The sequence below is a fragment of the Nicotiana tabacum genome, chromosome 3 (assembly GCF_000715075.1).
Source record: "Nicotiana tabacum cultivar K326 chromosome 3, ASM71507v2, whole genome shotgun sequence".
In the NCBI taxonomy this organism is placed as follows: domain Eukaryota; kingdom Viridiplantae; phylum Streptophyta; class Magnoliopsida; order Solanales; family Solanaceae; genus Nicotiana; species Nicotiana tabacum.
In genome coordinates this window covers 179837790-179855208 of record NC_134082.1, presented here as the reverse complement: position 1 = coordinate 179855208, position 17419 = coordinate 179837790, and the positions used below count along the sequence as shown (strand labels likewise).

The following is a 17419-nucleotide window of genomic DNA, read 5'->3' as shown; positions in this document are numbered from 1 at the left end:
GTAGCACAAAACAAATTAATAAATTCTTCATCATTATTTCAAAAATGTGAAAAACATTTATGATTAAACAGTACATATTCAGAGTACTAGTATCATACTATTCCCATCCATGTAGATACAACCCAGATTTTTTGTGTAATTTACGTAGTCATAGAAAACCATTCCAAAAAGGAAACAGACTAAACAAAAAAAGAAATTAAAAACACAATGATTTCGACATTCAAAAAATATTAAAAAATAGACATATATCATATCACCTATACAGACAGTTCACTCTATATATATAATTAAAAACCAAATTCACTACAGATGTCTCTCTCTCTCAAAAAATTAACTCACACAACATGTCTTAGTCAAGCTTTTACTACGCCCTTTTCCCAAAAAAGAAATTTGCAGTCTTTCTTCTTCTTCTTCTTCCTTGTTCTTTCTTGATTCTCTTACCTATTCTTTGAACACAGCAAAAGCCACTTCAATTTCAACAATGTTTCTTCAAATCTTTGTTACTCTTTTGTTCCCAACTTTGATTTTCTCACTTAACCAAGAGGGTCTGTATTTACACAACGTGAAGCTCGGATTTGATGACCCTGATAGTGTTCTTTCCAACTGGAATGAGCACGACGAGACACCGTGTAACTGGTTTGGCATAACCTGTGATCAAACAACTCGGTCCGTTACATCCTTGGACCTCGCCAATGCTAACGTTGCTGGTCCTTTTCCTTCACTTCTCTGTCGGTTGAAGAAACTGCGTTACATTTCGTTATACAACAACGCTGTTAACTCCACCCTTCCTGAAGATTTTTCCGGGTGTGAATCTTTGGAGCATCTCGATTTGGCTCAGAACTTTTTGGTCGGTACACTTCCGGCGAGTTTACCTGAGCTTCCGAATTTGAAATACCTTGACTTGGGGGGAAACAACTTTACCGGCGACATTCCGTCAAGTTTCGGTTCTTTCCGGCAGCTGGAGGTTCTTGGACTGGTTGGGAACTTGCTGGACGGGACTATTCCAGCGTTTCTGGGTAACATTTCGACGTTAAAGCAGCTGAATCTGTCGTACAACCCGTTTTCGACGGGTCAGATCCCGCCGGAGCTGGGAAATCTGACAAATCTCGAGGTTTTGTGGCTCTCGGACTGTAATTTGGTCGGTGAAGTTCCTGATACATTGGGTCGGTTGAAGAAGATTGTGGATTTGGACCTTGCTGTGAACTACTTGGATGGGCCGATCCCGAGTTGGCTCACTGAGTTAACTAGTGCTGAACAAATTGAGCTGTATAACAACTCGTTCACCGGCGAGTTACCGGCGAATGGGTGGTCGAAAATGACGGCGTTAAGGCGACTCGACGTGTCGATGAATCGGGTCACGGGTACGGTTCCGAGGGAGTTGTGTGAGTTGCCACTTGAGTCGCTGAATCTGTATGAGAACCAAATGTTTGGTGAATTGCCACAAGGCATTGCGAACTCGCCGAATTTGTACGAGTTGCGGCTTTTTCACAACCGTTTTAATGGTAGTTTGCCTAAAGATCTTGGGAAGAATTCACCTTTGTTGTGGATTGATGTGTCTGAGAATAAATTTTCTGGTGAAATTCCGGAGAATTTGTGTGGGAAAGGGTTTTTGGAAGAGCTTTTGATGATAGATAACGTACTTACTGGTGAAATTCCGGCGAGTTTGAGTGAATGCAGGAGCTTATTGCGGGTGAGATTGGCTCACAATCAATTATCTGGTGATGTTCCGGCGGGTTTCTGGGGCCTACCACACCTTTCCCTGCTTGAGCTCGTGGACAATTCACTATCTGGTGATATCGCAAAAACTATAGCTAGTGCTTCAAATTTATCAGCTTTGATTTTGTCCAAGAACAAATTTTCAGGTCCCATTCCAGAGGAGATTGGTTCTCTGGAAAATATTCTTGATTTTGTGGGCAACGATAACCAGTTTTCTGGGGCTTTGCCAGCTAGTTTAGTGATGCTGGGACAATTGGGAAGGCTGGATCTTCACAACAATGAGTTAAATGGTGAGCTTCCAAGTGGGATTCATTCTTTGAAGAGGTTGAATGAATTGAACTTGGCAAACAATTATCTTTCGGGAGCTATCCCCAAGGAAATTGGGGGCTTGTCTGTTTTGAATTATCTTGATCTATCAGGGAACCAGTTTACAGGGAAGATCCCAATGGAGTTGCAGAATTTGAAGCTTAATCAGCTGAACTTGTCGAACAATGACCTTTCGGGTGATATTCCCCCTTTGTATGCAAAGGAAATGTATAGGAGTAGCTTTTTGGGGAATGCTGGTTTATGTGGAGACATCGAGGGCTTGTGTGAAGGAACAGCTGAAGGTAAAACTGCTGGTTATGTTTGGTTATTGAGGTTACTCTTTACTCTTGCTGGATTGGTGTTTGTAGTTGGGGTGGTTTGGTTCTATTGGAAGTATAAGAATTTTAAGAAAGCTAAAATGGCTATTGATAAGTCTAAATGGACTTTGATGTCGTTTCATAAGTTGGGTTTCAATGAGTATGAAATCTTGGATGCTCTTGATGAGGACAACTTAATTGGAAGTGGCGCTTCCGGGAAGGTTTACAAGGTTGTTCTGAGCAAGGGTGACACTGTTGCGGTGAAGAAGATTTTGAGAAACACGAAAATAACAGATGAGAGTAGTGATATCGAGAAGGGTAGCATTCAAGATGATGGATTTGAAGCGGAGGTTGAGACATTGGGGAAGATACGGCACAAGAACATTGTTAAGCTATGGTGTTGTTGTACAACAAGGGATTGCAAACTTCTGGTTTACGAGTACATGCCTAATGGAAGCTTGGGTGATTTGCTACACAGCAGCAAAAGCGGCCTTCTAGACTGGCCTATGAGATATAAGATAGCCATGGATGCTGCTGAGGGACTCTCTTACTTGCATCATGACTGTGCTCCGCCGATTGTTCACAGAGATGTTAAGTCAAACAACATCTTGTTGGATGGTGATTTTGGAGCTCGAGTTGCTGATTTTGGTGTAGCGAAGGCGGTCGATGCCAATGCCAAGGGAATCAAGTCCATGTCTGTCATTGCAGGGTCTTGTGGTTACATTGCTCCAGGTTAGTGGATAAATATTTCCACTTTGCAGCTTAAATTTTAATGAGTTTGTCTAATTTGTTGATATCAATACCATGTTGAGTTTTACTTACCAATTTTTATGTCGTAAAATTTTGGATTCTTGCCTTTCAAAAATGAGATCTAGTATTACTGTTGCAGCCATTGAGTAGACCGCTAGATCTATATACTGCTATATTTCCTGGATATTCCACATTTTGTTAAGTATAATAAACTTCTGATAGAAATTGCCTCATATCTGGACTACCCTAATACAGTAACCGCACAGCATTTGAATAGTCCACTAGGCTCCACGATGTTTCCATGTTTAAACAGTTCTGATGAAATTGTTCTTGAGGATAAAAGACTGTATTAGGACAGTAGAAAAAGTTATGCTTAGTTTTCCACTTTTGATTTTTGAAACTATTAACAGCTAGCTATATTGGGGGCAGCTGGTAAGTTTGATTATCAATAACCCATTTTGGGTTTCATGTGGCGATTTTTTATTAGATTTGTGTTCTTGTTTACTTTGGGCTGCTTACTTTATTAAATTCTCTTTTGCATTGCAGAATATGCATATACACTGCGGGTGAACGAGAAGAGCGATATATACAGCTTCGGTGTGGTAATCCTAGAGCTTGTGACTGGGAAGCGCCCTGTGGATCCCGAATTCGGGGAAAAGGATTTGGTGAAGTGGGTATGCTCTACACTGGACCAGAAGGGTGTAGATCATGTAATTGACCCTAAACATGATTCTTGTTTCAAGGAGGAGATATGCAAGGTCTTAAATATTGGCCTCCTCTGCACTAGCCCTCTCCCAATCAACCGACCCTCGATGAGACGGGTCGTAAAAATGTTGCAAGAAGTGGGTGCTGGGAACCTGCCCAAGGCTGCTTCTAAGGATGGCAAATTGACTCCTTATTACTATGAAGAAGCATCAGATCAAGGAAGTGTAGCTTAAAGATGGCTCAACAAATTTTGTCACAAAGGATGAACTTGAAATTGGTACTCATTTAACATCTTTGTTCATCTGCTAACTACTCAATTCTTTGTCCACAAGTATACACTAGATGTTTGCTGTTGTTTTGGGTTGAGGGGCAGAAAGAATTGAAGTTAAATGTAAAAGGGAGGCAAAAGAATATTAGGAAGAAAAAAAAAAAAGAGTTGGAAGAAGCTTGTTTCTCATTGTAAATTTCATCCAACCACCCAAATTATTGTAGTTCAAGTTTGAATATCTGGCATTAAAAGATCTTAAATGTGCTACCTATACTCTATTCTATTGACAGTGATTTTTCTACAATCTCCAGCATCTTTCTGGTGAATTCTGAGTCTAATCAAGCAATTTTTAAAGTTGGTTGTTGCAATTGAACTACTGCTTTTAATGGTAACTACTAGAACATGTACAAGAATTACCAAAAAAGGGGGAATATTTCTCGAGTCCGGAACCCAGAGTGAAAAAAAAAAAAAAAATTTACCTTTCTATATATAACGCAAAAATACGCCACGCTATACCTTAACGGTTACTTTTGCCGTTAAGGTATAGCGCGGCACATTTTTGCGTTATATATATCGCAAAAAAACAGCGCGCTATACCTGTTATTAAATAATCCCCTTCGTCTTCCCCAAGACCAGAACTGACGATTTGACTGGCATGTATAGCGCGACCTATTTACGCGCTATATATATCGCAAAGAAACAATGCGCTATACCTGTTTGTGGGCCCACAAATAAGTTAACTGACATAACAATAATTCAAATGTGTATAGCGTACATTCAAAGAGCGCTATACATAAAAAATTTCAACCCCCGGGCTTGCCATTTCCGATATAAAGGGGTTAGGATTTTAGGAAAATCCATTCCCAAAAAATTCTAACTCCCATTCAAACTTTTCTTCTTGTTAAATTCTCAAGCATTTTTTCGTAATGTCTGTAGAGCGTAGAATAAAAGTTTCATTATATTGGGTGAGGGGGGTGAGGTTGTAATGGAGAATAACTCTGTGAGATATAGTTTATCTCCACAGGGTCATGTTAAATTACCACTTACAATGGAGTACGATAAATTGATATCGTTGTTATGCAAAAAAATGAGTGTGTGATAAACTGAGGACTCCGGATGAATACCGGAAATTTCTTGTAATCAAAATGTTGGATATGTACGTCAAGGTCGAAGACATTCCCAACAATGAGGTTGCCGGACAGGTTCCGGATAACCCCCACTCATCGGGTTTGTTTGTGTTTGTTTTATAATTTAAATTCTTAATTTTTAATTATTTAATTGTACAAAGTATATATATACCTATTTTCATCTACCAGTATAAGAAATACTTAAACTACAGGGATTCTACGCTAAAATACTCTACAGTTTACTACGCTAAAAGGTTCTACATTTTACTACGCTAATAAATAATCTAAACTAAATATAAACAACAAATACATTTTAATCACATAACATTCACAAAAATACATATAACATACTAGTTTCGCAAATAAAACACAAAACGACATGGAAACACTAATATCTAAATTCGGATATTAACAGAAAAAATTATTTCTCAATTTACATTTTTTGAGGCTTAATTCTTGAAAGATGTTACTATTGAAATTGTTTACTGTGTAGAAAGAATGTGATACAAATTATTATGATGTACTAGAGTTTGGTGACTTATTTATGGCCCTCTTCTTATTAACTGTAATGGGTCCGAGATTCTTATCTACCTCAAATTGCACTAGTACATCTGAAACATTTCACCAAAACTATGGCCAAGGGAAGAGGACAATCCAGTGCATATCCAGAAGGACAGTAGCCATTTGTTGGCCAACATGTGGGAATTCTTGCACGTGTGCTTGTTTGCTTCCTGATTTATTTGAAATACTGGAAAATGATTTGTTAAACAAAAGGAGAGATAAAATACTGGAAGTTATTTTTTTTTCTTGTCAAACTTACTTTGTTCTCGACAAACCGATGGATAATCAAATTGTTAGAGTTTTACTTTAAACTGGTCAAGGATACAACTTACAAGGTATATAATTCGCTCTAACATTGGACTTCTAGTTAATTCAAAGGATCTAAGTACCATTTTTAGACCGCCACAGGTGTGGTGGGTGACGGGTCATATGAGTGGACTGTTCATTTAGTGCTCTTATCGACATTTGATCATATATATATATATCCATAATTTTTCCGAGGTTAACGTGTTCCAAAAGTTAACACAAGTGTGCTCCAAAAGCATTTTTCCGAAAACCAACCTAAACCCGCATCGTTTCTAAAACTGTTTGGGAAAATTGAACTAAATTCGAATCAAAATGAAACTTAGCTTAATTTAGCAGGAAGAATAAATAATCTTTAGTTATATTAACAACTAGTCAAGTTAACGCATGCTTCTAATTCCCCTTTATTGCACTACTTGTACCTTCTATTAATAAAACTTTTACCATTTAAAAAAATGCTTCTAATTTATCCGCCTTCGGAAGGTTAGTTCTCTTTGTTTCGCATATTTTCCCTACTTTCAGATTTGTTTCAAAATAGTTAGAGTTTAAATTGTAACATTAATAATACCAACTCAAACCCTCCAAAATGAAACCATAACACCAACCATATGAACAGATAGCAAAGGAAATGCAAGAATTTAGGATAAGAGAAGACAGTGTAACAATAACTTTGAATTTTCCTTTAGCATTCTCCAGTAGATTTTATTCCTTTGTAGAATTAAGGGCATGGTGGTTGCCGGCTGCACCAACTATTCATCTTTGTTATACTTAATTTGTTTCTCCTGTGGAAGAGCAACTATTTTATTTTTGTTTCTTCTCCCCGCAATTCCCCCAAAAAAAAGCACATGTCTTTTAAGGAAAACAATTAAAGGACAAGATTTAAAGGTAAAGTTAAATAGTACCTGAACTTCCTGCAATAGGTTTGTCCTTGGTGAAGGGCAGGGTAGTTGGAAAGAATTCCCAATTCATTATCATTCAATTCAGTAATTACCTTTACTAGTACATGAGGTTAGCTCATCTATTGACACTTCAAAAAGTAAATAAGATAAATAAGAAGAGTAAGAAAGAGGATTTTGAGCAAAGTCTGTTAGTAGATTTAGTTGGGAAATTCCTTATTATTCAGCACTCCCTTTACTAGTGCGTGAGGTTAGCTCATCCATTAAAGTTGTGAACTGTAAATAAGTAATTGCTCTGTAGTCCGTCCCTACTCATATTTGATTTTTTATCTGGAGTTTAAAAATATAAAAGAGACTTTTGAAATTTATGCAACAAATATTTTTGTAGCTATAATTTATTTCATTAAAAATAAATGAAAGTTTAAAATTAATTTATTCTTATAAATATATAAAAGTATCATTCTTTTTATAAAATACTAAAAAAACGTATCACATAAAATGAAACAGAGAATATAACAAAGAGCCACCAAGAAGTATATAAATAGAACCACCGGGTAAGGTGCACTTCTCCATTTAATGAACCCTGCACGACGCAGATTTACATTATCAAGTTCTACATACCGAGTGTTTAAACAAAAATATTTAACAGAAGGCTAGAAGAGAAAAAGGATTTTGAGCAAAATCGACTTCTAATTATAAGTTATAATAAGATATTATTTTAAAAAAATAGTCGATATTTATTTTCGAGGTATATGGGATGTACCCGATCTGTCCTATGAAATAATAGTAATTTACCTTGTAAGACAAAGGGGGTTGAGAAGTGAGAACCCACTTGGATCAAGGTTGGTCTGCAAGGAGGCCCATGCACGTGTGCAGGTAAAGGAGGCCCATGCACGTGTGGGCATTGACAAGGAAATGAAGCCCAATTTACAGATCCAATTTTTTGTGGGCCGTTTCATATAATATGTGACCCCACTCTGTAGGCCCTGTACCTTTCTACATTTGTCAGCCCTTCCTTCAGGCTTTAATATGCAGTGGCCCATTCCTAATTTCATTTTCAGCCTTTAATATATTTACTCAGACACCACGGAGTTTTGGTGGGTCTTTAATTCTTTCCATTAAACTTTTTTTTATTTTAAATATCAAGTCAACGCCAAGGCTTTCAATGATTGACTCTATCTTTCTCCTTGTGGGATCATGTGGCTGTCTCCTTCCATCTCAGTCATCAATGGTGTAAACTGTAAAGCACGAAAATCCAAGTAAGATAGAAAGGTAACAGAACTGTTTCTCTTTCTATACTTAATTTACGAAAAAAAAAACTTAAATGTAAACTTGCTCTAACCAGCGTATGCTGGAATCGGATTGGTAAGTCGTCCAAAAACAGAAAAAGTTTTACAAGGAAGAGAACTTTACCCAATGAGATAGTATATGCTTTTGGTTTTCAAAATATCGGTATCTCATACATCCCGTTTTGAAAATTCTTAGATGAGGTAACAATTGCGATGACTCAAAGAGGGACATTTGTATCTATATCCGCTTTTTGGGTCACGTTTTAATTTGTGTCCGCTTTGCAAAAAAAAAATTGCAAGCGTACTCACTTTTTCGCGTAACTTCAGCATACGGGGCTGAAGTAGTAAAGACAATTACGGAAAATTTCAGTATTCTAATAGACGAGACTGAAGTAGCAAGTGTGTTGAAGTTTTTGTTTATAATTGCTGAACTTAAGCATAGTAGCTAAAGTTTTGTTCTCTATTTGCTGAAATTTTTATTTGTAATTGCTGAAGTTTTTGTTTTTGTAACTGACGAACTTCAGCTCTAGAGTTGAAGTTTTTATTTTTGTAATTGGCGAACTTCAGCTCTAGAGCTGAAGTTTTTTGTTTTTGTAACCGACGAACTTCAGCTCTAGAGCTGAAGTTTTTGTTTTGTAATTGTCGAACTTCAGCTCTAGAGCTGAAGTTTTTATTTGTAATTCGCAAACTTCGGCCATTTAAATAAAAACAAACAGAGAAAGAGTTAGATTTTTAAAATGTAAAGCAACACCACTTCCACAGCAATAAGAATATTTTTTTTTAAAAAAAAAACTCGGATGTTGGAAGATGCAAGATGTAAAGATTCAGTATCTCAAAACAAAGAAACAGTCATCTATCACAACAGATAATATTAATAGAAAATGAGCATAAGATCATAGCTATTCTAGACCGACAGGTTCGCTAGTTGAGGTCGAAGAGTTTTCCTTCGGTTCGTGTTCAGTGGAGAGGTCAGCCTCCTGAGGCATCGACCTGGGAGTCCGAGTCCGATATGCGGGACCGTTATCCTCACCTTTTCCCCGACTCAGGTACTTCCTTCTTATGTCCGTTCGAGGACGAACGGTTGTTTTAGAGGTGGAGAATGTGACGACCCAAAGGGTCATCACCGGTTTTCTCCCTTTTTTCGTGCTTTCGAGGCCTTGAAAACCTCACCTTTAGTTACCTCGATTTGCGTGTATAGTCCGGGCGCATAACCGGAAAAGCTTATGTGCTAAATTATGTGAAATTTGATAAATTGTGGCTTTAAAATGGTCAAAGTTAACTTTGGTCAACATTTTGGGTAAACGGACCCAGTCCCGAACCCGTGATTTGACGGTCCTGGAGGATCCGTAGAAAAATATGGGACTCGGGCGTATGCCCAGAATCGAAATCCGAGGTCCCGAGCCCGAGAAATGAATTTTTAAAAGAAATTATTTTTCTGAAATTTATTTGGAAATTTGAAATGAAAATGAATTAGAAAGCATTGGTATCGGGCCCATATTTTGGTTTCGGCGCCCGGTACAGGTCTTATATGTGGTTTAAGCGCTTTCTGTGAAATTTGGTTGAAATCGGACGTCGTTTGACGTGATTTAGACTTGAATTCCTAAGTTTGAATGTTTATGAAGTTTGATGAAAAAGTGATGATTTTGAGGTTTGATTCCTCGTTTATGATGTTATTTTGTCGATTTAATCGCATGGTTAAGTTCGTAGGAGGTTGTTGAGTTAGTGTGTGTGTTTGGTTAGGAGCCTCGAGAGCTCGAAAGTGTTTCGGAAGTGTTTGTGAGTGGTTTTGGCCTTAGAAAAGTTGCAGAAAATAGCAGTTCTGGTGTTCTGTTATCCAGTGCTATGCGATCGCATAGGCCTTTCCGCGATCGCATAGAGTGAGTTTCCAGGTGCCCTGTTTGTTCTATGCGGTCGCATAGATCCACCTACGATCGCGTATAGTAGCCACCATTTGTTATATGCGATCGCATTCCCCTTCCGCGATCGCAATGCATAAAAACCAAACCCGGAATGGAGCCCTTTTTTTCTATGCGTTCTCAGCAGCCCTTCCGCGATCGCAATGACCAGCTTCCCCTTACCCTATGCGATCGCATTACCTTCTTCGCGATCGCATAGGGTATTTTTGCCCAGCGATTTTAAATGCCTAAAATAGAACAGTGACGAGGTTTAGTCCATATTTCACACGAGTTCTTCTTCTCCACAGCTCTTGAGCGAATTTTTGAGCACTTCTTCATCAAAGTCTTTTGGGTAAGTAATTTCCCACACTCATTTCCTTAATCTTCCTTCATTAATTAATGAGTTTCTAAACCTAAATCATGAAATCAAAGTAGAAATTAGGGGTTTTGGGTAGAGTTAGATTTTTGGGAATTTTGAGTGATTCAACCTCAATTTGGGGTCGGATCTTAAAATAAATTATATATTTGAACTCGTGGGGTTATGGGTAATCGGGTTTTGGTCCGAGCCTCGTGTTTGGACCAAGTGGGCCCGGCGAATTTTAGTATTTTTGGAAGAATGCTAGGACGGTGTATAGACATGGTGACGAGTATCTATACACCGGAGTCTAGCATGACCGTGAGTCTTATTTGTGTTTATTCGGATTTTGTGATACCTTTTCCTTGTTAAATTAATAAATTTCATATAATGTGAAGAGTTTGAGGAAGAATTATGATTTGTACATTCTTGGAGCATTCGCTCGAGTATATCATAAAGCGTGAAAGTATACAAAATGATTGAACCCCTTTGGAGCGTTGGCTTAGGTGGTAAAGTGAGATAAGAGGTAAAAGTAAAAGAAAGTGAAAGAATTATTGAATTGCTCCCTTGCCGGAATGCTTGTTGCTTTGTTGACTATCTCCCTTGCTGGGATGCTTGTTGCTTTGTTGACAATCTCCCTTGCCGGGATTTCTATCAATATTTGTCTACTCCCTTGCCCCTTGTTTGTGATTATTGCTTGGGTGAGGAAGAGTGATAAATCACGAAGGGTGATGTCGTGCATTGTTTGCTATTGTGAGGAAAGAGTGATAAAGCACGAAGGGTGATGCTGTGCATTGTTTGCTATTGTGAGGAAAGAGTGTAAAGCATGAAGGGTGATGCCGTGCCGCACGATGTACCATTCCGTGCCGATTTTATTGATTATATAGTGAGGAAAGAGAGTAAAAGCACGAAGGGTGATGCCGTGCATATTTTATTTATATGATTACTTTGGTGAGGACGAGAGTAAAAGCACGAAGGGTGATGCCGTACATTTGTTGCTTTCTGATTCTTTGTTGATATCCGAGTTATATTGTTATATTTTTTTTCATCACTTGTTCTTATTTGATTTACTTCGAGGTTATAGATTTCCTTACCCTATTTGCCTTGTGATTGTTATTTGGGTGAGGAAGAGCGTAGAGCACGAAGGGTGATGCCGTGTACTATTTTGGTGAGGACGAGAGTAAAAGCACGAAGGGTGATGCCGTACAAATTGTTGATATTTGATTCTTGTTGACATTCTGGCTTTGTTACTTCTTTCTGTTATTGAGGATTTCTATTTGGAACTGTTAGCTCCCCATAGCATGCTCTCCCCTCTTAGCTGTTTAAGTTTTGTATATTTCCTTTTATTGCATATATCTGCACAGGTTATTTTTGGTAGGTCCTGTCTAGCCTCGTCACTACTTCGCCGAGGTTAGGCCAGGCACTTACCAGCACATGTGGTCGGTTGTGCTGATGCTACACTCTGTGCATCTTTTTGCACAGATCCAAGAGCAGCTTTTGGACCTCAGCAGTAGGATTTGATCGGGAGCTGACTTCAGTCCAGAGACACCATGGTAGCCTTGCTAACATCCGCAGGCCCGGAGTCTCTCTCTCTTTATTCAGTTTGTTATCTTTTGTACCCAAACAAACAGTTTATAATTTTCTTTCAGACAATTGTATTTAGTAAATCTTAGAAGTTCGTGAGTATTGTGACACTAATCCTGGGTAGAGGATTATGTTAAACTTTCCGCATTTCTATTCAGTTTTTATATAAGTTAAGACTTCCGCTTGAAGTTTTGATTATGTTGCCTTTATTACATGTTGATAATTATGGAAAAGAATGTGTGTTAAATGGAAGGTAATTTAAGTTGGCTTGCCTAGCTCCTATTAGTAGGCGCCATCACGACCCCGAGGGTGGGAAATCCGGGTCGTGACAAGTAGGCATTTGCATGAACCTTACTTCTGGAAAAAGAAAAGATAAAACTTTGAGGAGGAGAAATGAGGCTGAAGTTGTTTAAAAAGTAGGTACAAGTTACAACTTTAAAAAAAATGGGTATAGGTTAAATGGGGGCGACCAAATGGGGCGCCCCGTGCAATTTTTACCCCAAAGCATCATCTTCTATTTTAGAACTCGAATCCATATTCCAAGGCCTTAAAAACCTCATTTTTATCTCTCCTCAGTTTGCGTGCGCAGTCCGGGAGTGTATCCGGAAAGCTCTTATGTTAAAACTTTATGAAATGATAATTTTTGGCCTTGTGAGTACATAATTTTTGCCCTATTTGAAATACTCATGCAGATTAAAAAAATAAAATTTTCCCAAATTGTTTGCAATTTTATAGGATTTTTTGTAGAATTTTGTTAATTGTTTGCATGACTAATTCTGTTAAAATCATGAAAAAATATTAAAAATATCATGCATTGCATTTAAATTTTGTGTTCATATTTTAGGATTAATTAGTTAATTAATTGCTTTGGTAAAAATGAAAATCACAAAAATTGGCTCATTTTTACATTCTTAGCTTTAATTTTAGATTATTAATTTTTTCTTTTAATTTAGGGTCAATTAATTGTTATAAATTTTATAATTGGATAATTAGATTAATTTTAAAATTTAGATTAATTTAGAAATTTAATTTAGGATTTTTAATTAAAGAGAAAGAAAAGAAAACAAGGAAAAAAGAAAGGAAATTGGAAAAAAGGTTTGTTTTGGACTCAATTTGGGCCAAATGTGTTAAGCCCAATTAATTTTGGCTCAGATCCGACCCAGCCGCTACCCAAATCCGGTTTAGCCCCTTGCATAAGTCAAACGACGCCATTTTTAGTTCAATCAAATCCAAGCCGTTGATGTCGTGTGATCCAACGACTAGGAACTGGCCTTGGTTTCATATATAGCTGTCCTAACACAGACATCCCCCATCGAACCATTTCAGTTTCCATCTCCCTTTCTAAACAAATCAAACCCTAGCCGCCCCCTTATGCCCTCGCCGCCTCCGCCGTTGACCACCCACCGAAAATTGCCTCACGGCGGCTACGGTGCTCCAAAACCTCCCAAACTCACACTCCACAACCCTGAGCCCTTTCCCAACACCATTCCACCATCATTTTCCCCCAAAACACCACCTAAATCCACCAATTTCGGATCTGAGTTCAAAACCTAAAAAAACCTAAGTCTCCGAAACCACCCAAAACTCACACCCCATGACCTCCACACCCCCTGTAACCCAAATCCCTCAGTATTTAGTTATTTGAATCATTTGTTAGCATGTTTAGGTTAATGGTGTGATCACCTAATTTTTCCCCTACATGAAAATAACTCCCAAAAATAGACCTAAATAATTTCAATTGATTTTTAGGAGTTTTTTCTTTATTTAGTTGCATTTCATGCATTTTTAATATTTTAAAATCATAGAAAAATCATAAAAAATGTCACGTTTTAATTCATGTCATCTTAGGTCTAATTTGGATATAGGAATTAATTTTATTAAACAAAAATCACAAAAAATTACTACAATAGTCATGTCCACATTTTAGCTTTTAGTTTTAAATTAATTAGTTTTAAATTAGTGAAAATAAGTAAGATTAACTTTACAAAATAATTTAAGGTAGAGCCTAATTTAGGATTTTATTTAGCTTGTTTAGTTAATTCAATTAGATTTTTTTAAATCAAAAGAAAAACAAAAAAAAAAGAAGTAGATTTGGTCTTTCAATTTCGTCTAGGCCAGCTTATTTTGAAGCACAAAAATCTCAAATTACCCAAGCCCATACAATCCCAACTCACTACCCAAATACCCATTACCCTTTACTAAAACCCTACCTCCTACATATAAAAACATATTTTTCTTAGACCTAGAGATAATGTCAGATTTTCCCTTCTCTAAAGAGAGAGAAACGACGCCTCTCTGCTCTTGAACATAGACAAACGACCATCCCCTCCCTTTTTCTTCATTATCTTCTCTACAAAATAGACCTAAGACCTAAAATCCCTAACCCTTAGAGATCAGCCATGGACCCCTTTGATTAACCTAGAAGACAACCACATACACAAGAGAGAGGAAGTAGTGGACAAACTTAGGATTCCTAATCTAAAAAATACAAGAAAAATTATAGAGAAAAATCCAAAGAAACATCATGGAAAGAGATTACGAAGTTGCTGCATTTTTTTTTGTGTTTTTATACAAATTCTGGTTCCTCAATCAAATTTTCAACTGAGAATACAAGTTGTCTTCTGCTATCCCTGTTGTTGTAGCTTGTTTTGTCTTGCGGAGCTTCATTTTCCCTTCTGTCTAACCTTTATTTGGCACGCATAGTGTATTTCCCGCATAATTAGGTATTCATCCTTTGAATTCAAGTTCTTATTCTGTAAAAAAAATGGATCGATTCTTTTGTTTTGCCATGAAATGTGAAAATTTAGATTTTTACTGTTTTGGCGTTCTTTTGCTAGATGTATGTTCATGGGTACTTGATCGAGGCCAACCCTGCACTACTATTGAGTAGTGAGAGAGGGTCGAAGGAGCCTTTATTCGATTAAGGTCGGGATCAATTTCCACAGGGAGCTAGAAGTTGGAGTAGAGTTTCTATCTAATTGAGAGTTGTGTATGTGTTCCAAATTACACTTCTAAATATTTTTGGGTTTTTGTTTTACTTCTAATGTTATCAAACTACAATGCTAAATTAAACTAGAATAAGCTAAGAGTAAACTATTGTGAGTTGTTCAAATGGTAAAAAGGCACTAGGGTAGTGACTTTCGCCTAGGTGGTCAATTGATGGATACTTGAGTCTAAGGCATGATTAACATATTTGGGGAGTATGATATAACCATTGCACGATTTTACCCACTCTACACCTCTCGGTGGTTCGAGTGATTTTGCCCGGATTGACTTTCTCAAGACCAATTGAGTATGCAAATTTGCACAAGCAATCAAGGTTCAAGTCGGGTATTACTATCTCTAGGTTTAACCCTTTTTATTAGGGCTATCAATCTCTTGAGTACGCTCGAATTCCTTGTTGGACCAATTTCAGAGACTTAGGCTCTCTTTCTCAAGAAGAGCCAAAGTCAACTAAACACAAACTAGTGTTTGCAACCACCAATTCAACAATTAAACATGAAATTAGCCCAAATATCAAATACCCATAGTCAATCTAGCCCTAAAACACAAGACCCATCAATTACCCACACTAGGGTTGAGTCACAACCCTAGCTTATGGGTCTAGCTACTCATAATTAGAGAAGAAAACAAAGAAATAGATGAAGAAAAACTCATATTAATTAATTGCTAAGATAAACTAGAAGATTCAATATTGAAATGAAGCTACAATTACTCAAAATAGCTAAAATATTCGAAGTCACGAGCACAACCCAGTACCAAAACTATCTGATAACCTAAAAATAGGAAAAGAAGCTATTTATACTAAGCTGAAAAATCTGGACAAAAATACCCCTGCGGGGCTAGTGCGGACAACACAAAATCACGTGCGGCCGCACTAAGGCTCTTGACTTAAAATTCAGCTCTCTGAACTCGGGCAATGCGGACCGCACAAAATCGAGTGCAGCCGCGGTGGCTTCTAGTGTGGTTTACATGAAATGGAGCGCGGACCGCGTTGGGCTTCAAACTCCAAACTGGCACTTATCTGATCCTTGGCTCTGCAGACCGCACTAAATCGAGTGCGGCCGCAGTGACTCCAATGCAGACCACATTAAATCTCATGCGGCCGCATTGCTTGTTGGCCTGGAATCAACCTCTCTGAACCTCACTTGTGCGGACCACACAGAATGGTCTGCGGTCGCATTGGGCCTATTTTGCCTGAGCTTTGTCTTGTCTTGGTACTTGTGCAAGTTTCACTCCTTTTTGAGCTGATCTTTGACATCTTGTCACTTTGTTGATCAAACCCGTAATCAAGCACAACTTGTGAGCCTTTTGGGACTATTTTGTACAAATTTCTAATCAAAACATAAGCAAGAAGGAGTGTAAAATGTATCAAAATCCCTAGTTATCAACTCCCCAAAACTTAAGCTTTTGCTTGTCCTCAAGCAAACAAAATAAGACCCACCCTTTAAGGAAAATTCCAAGAAAATTCAGTTGTTCTAAAGTGCCCTCATCTAGCATCAATTGGGACTAACAATTTCCTTCAATACAAATGAATCATTAACAATATTTACTCTTTGAAACACCATGGATTAAGTGCGACACAAGAGCATCAAGAGTTGACTCAACACATCAAAAGATTCTTTCTATTACTTTGGTCATTGTGGAACCAGACTCACACATTCTCAACTCTCCCTAAGCAAACCTCACCTTTAGAATAGTAGTACTCACAACGAGGTTAATGGAAAATCACCTATCTCTCTCAAGGAAAAGTCATGAGTCCGGCTCTAAGTACCATATGCTTTCCCCTTATGTGAGTCACCACTAATGTAAGTTTCATTCAACTCAAGATCATATAAAGCTTTTGTGGAGACATAGTAAAGGCTTTTGGTTTAGGGTAGGTAATGTTTGGTCTAAGTAGATTCCATCTTCCCTTAAGCACTTCTTTTGTTTCATTTTGGCTCAAATTCATTTGACTTTTTGAGTCTTTTCACTTCTTTCTAAGGGGTTAGAGAGACACACTGTCACTCTTTCTTGTACATTTCAAATCTTTTCTCCTTTCTCAACTTTCCACACCTTTAATTCTTTGCTTTTCTTGAATCCCTTTTTTATTCAATTCTACTTTGAGCATTCTTTTTGTCTTTTTGCTTTTCCTTCTTTTTCATTGCCTTTCCTTTTCTTTATTTTGTACATTTTACCACTTTTTTACCATCCTCGTCTCCCCCCCCAAACTTATAATTTTGCCATGTGCTAAAGGAAAGATCGGGTGCCAAGAGAGGGTATCTTTTAGAATGGGTAAAGGCTTGTATCATGGTCCTTTGAAGAAAAAAGGTTTAAGGCTCAAAAGGGTTGACTAGGGATCTTATCA

The 17419-nt window shown here is 37.7% G+C and overlaps 1 protein-coding gene and 1 long non-coding RNA gene across 2 annotated transcripts; both read left to right on the top strand.

The window, feature by feature from the left end:
• The first annotated feature begins 307 nt into the window (after nucleotides 1–307).
• LOC107786509 (receptor-like protein kinase HSL1) lies at nucleotides 308–4307 on the top strand. The gene is made up of 2 exons (XM_016607997.2): nucleotides 308–3071; nucleotides 3636–4307. Exons 1-2 carry the CDS (start codon nucleotides 482–484, stop codon nucleotides 4025–4027), a joined length of 2982 nt encoding a protein of 993 aa, XP_016463483.1. The 5' UTR covers nucleotides 308–481; the 3' UTR covers nucleotides 4028–4307.
• A 3719-nt stretch (nucleotides 4308–8026) lies between these two features.
• LOC107786508 (uncharacterized) lies at nucleotides 8027–12248 on the top strand. Its single transcript, XR_001648166.2, has 2 exons — nucleotides 8027–8221; nucleotides 11971–12248. It is a non-coding gene; the product is annotated as an uncharacterized LOC107786508 (long non-coding RNA).
• The last annotated feature ends 5171 nt before the right edge of the window (nucleotides 12249–17419 follow it).

Bases quoted from the DNA above. Each gene is read 5' to 3' on its own strand.
- LOC107786509 (XM_016607997.2), top strand. From the start codon at position 482: ATGTTTCTTCAAATCTTTGTTACTCTTTTGTTCCCAACTTTGATTTTC. The intron at 3,072-3,635 runs GTTAGTGGATAA...TTTGCATTGCAG, and splicing joins TTGTGGTTACATTGCTCCAG to AATATGCATATACACTGCGG.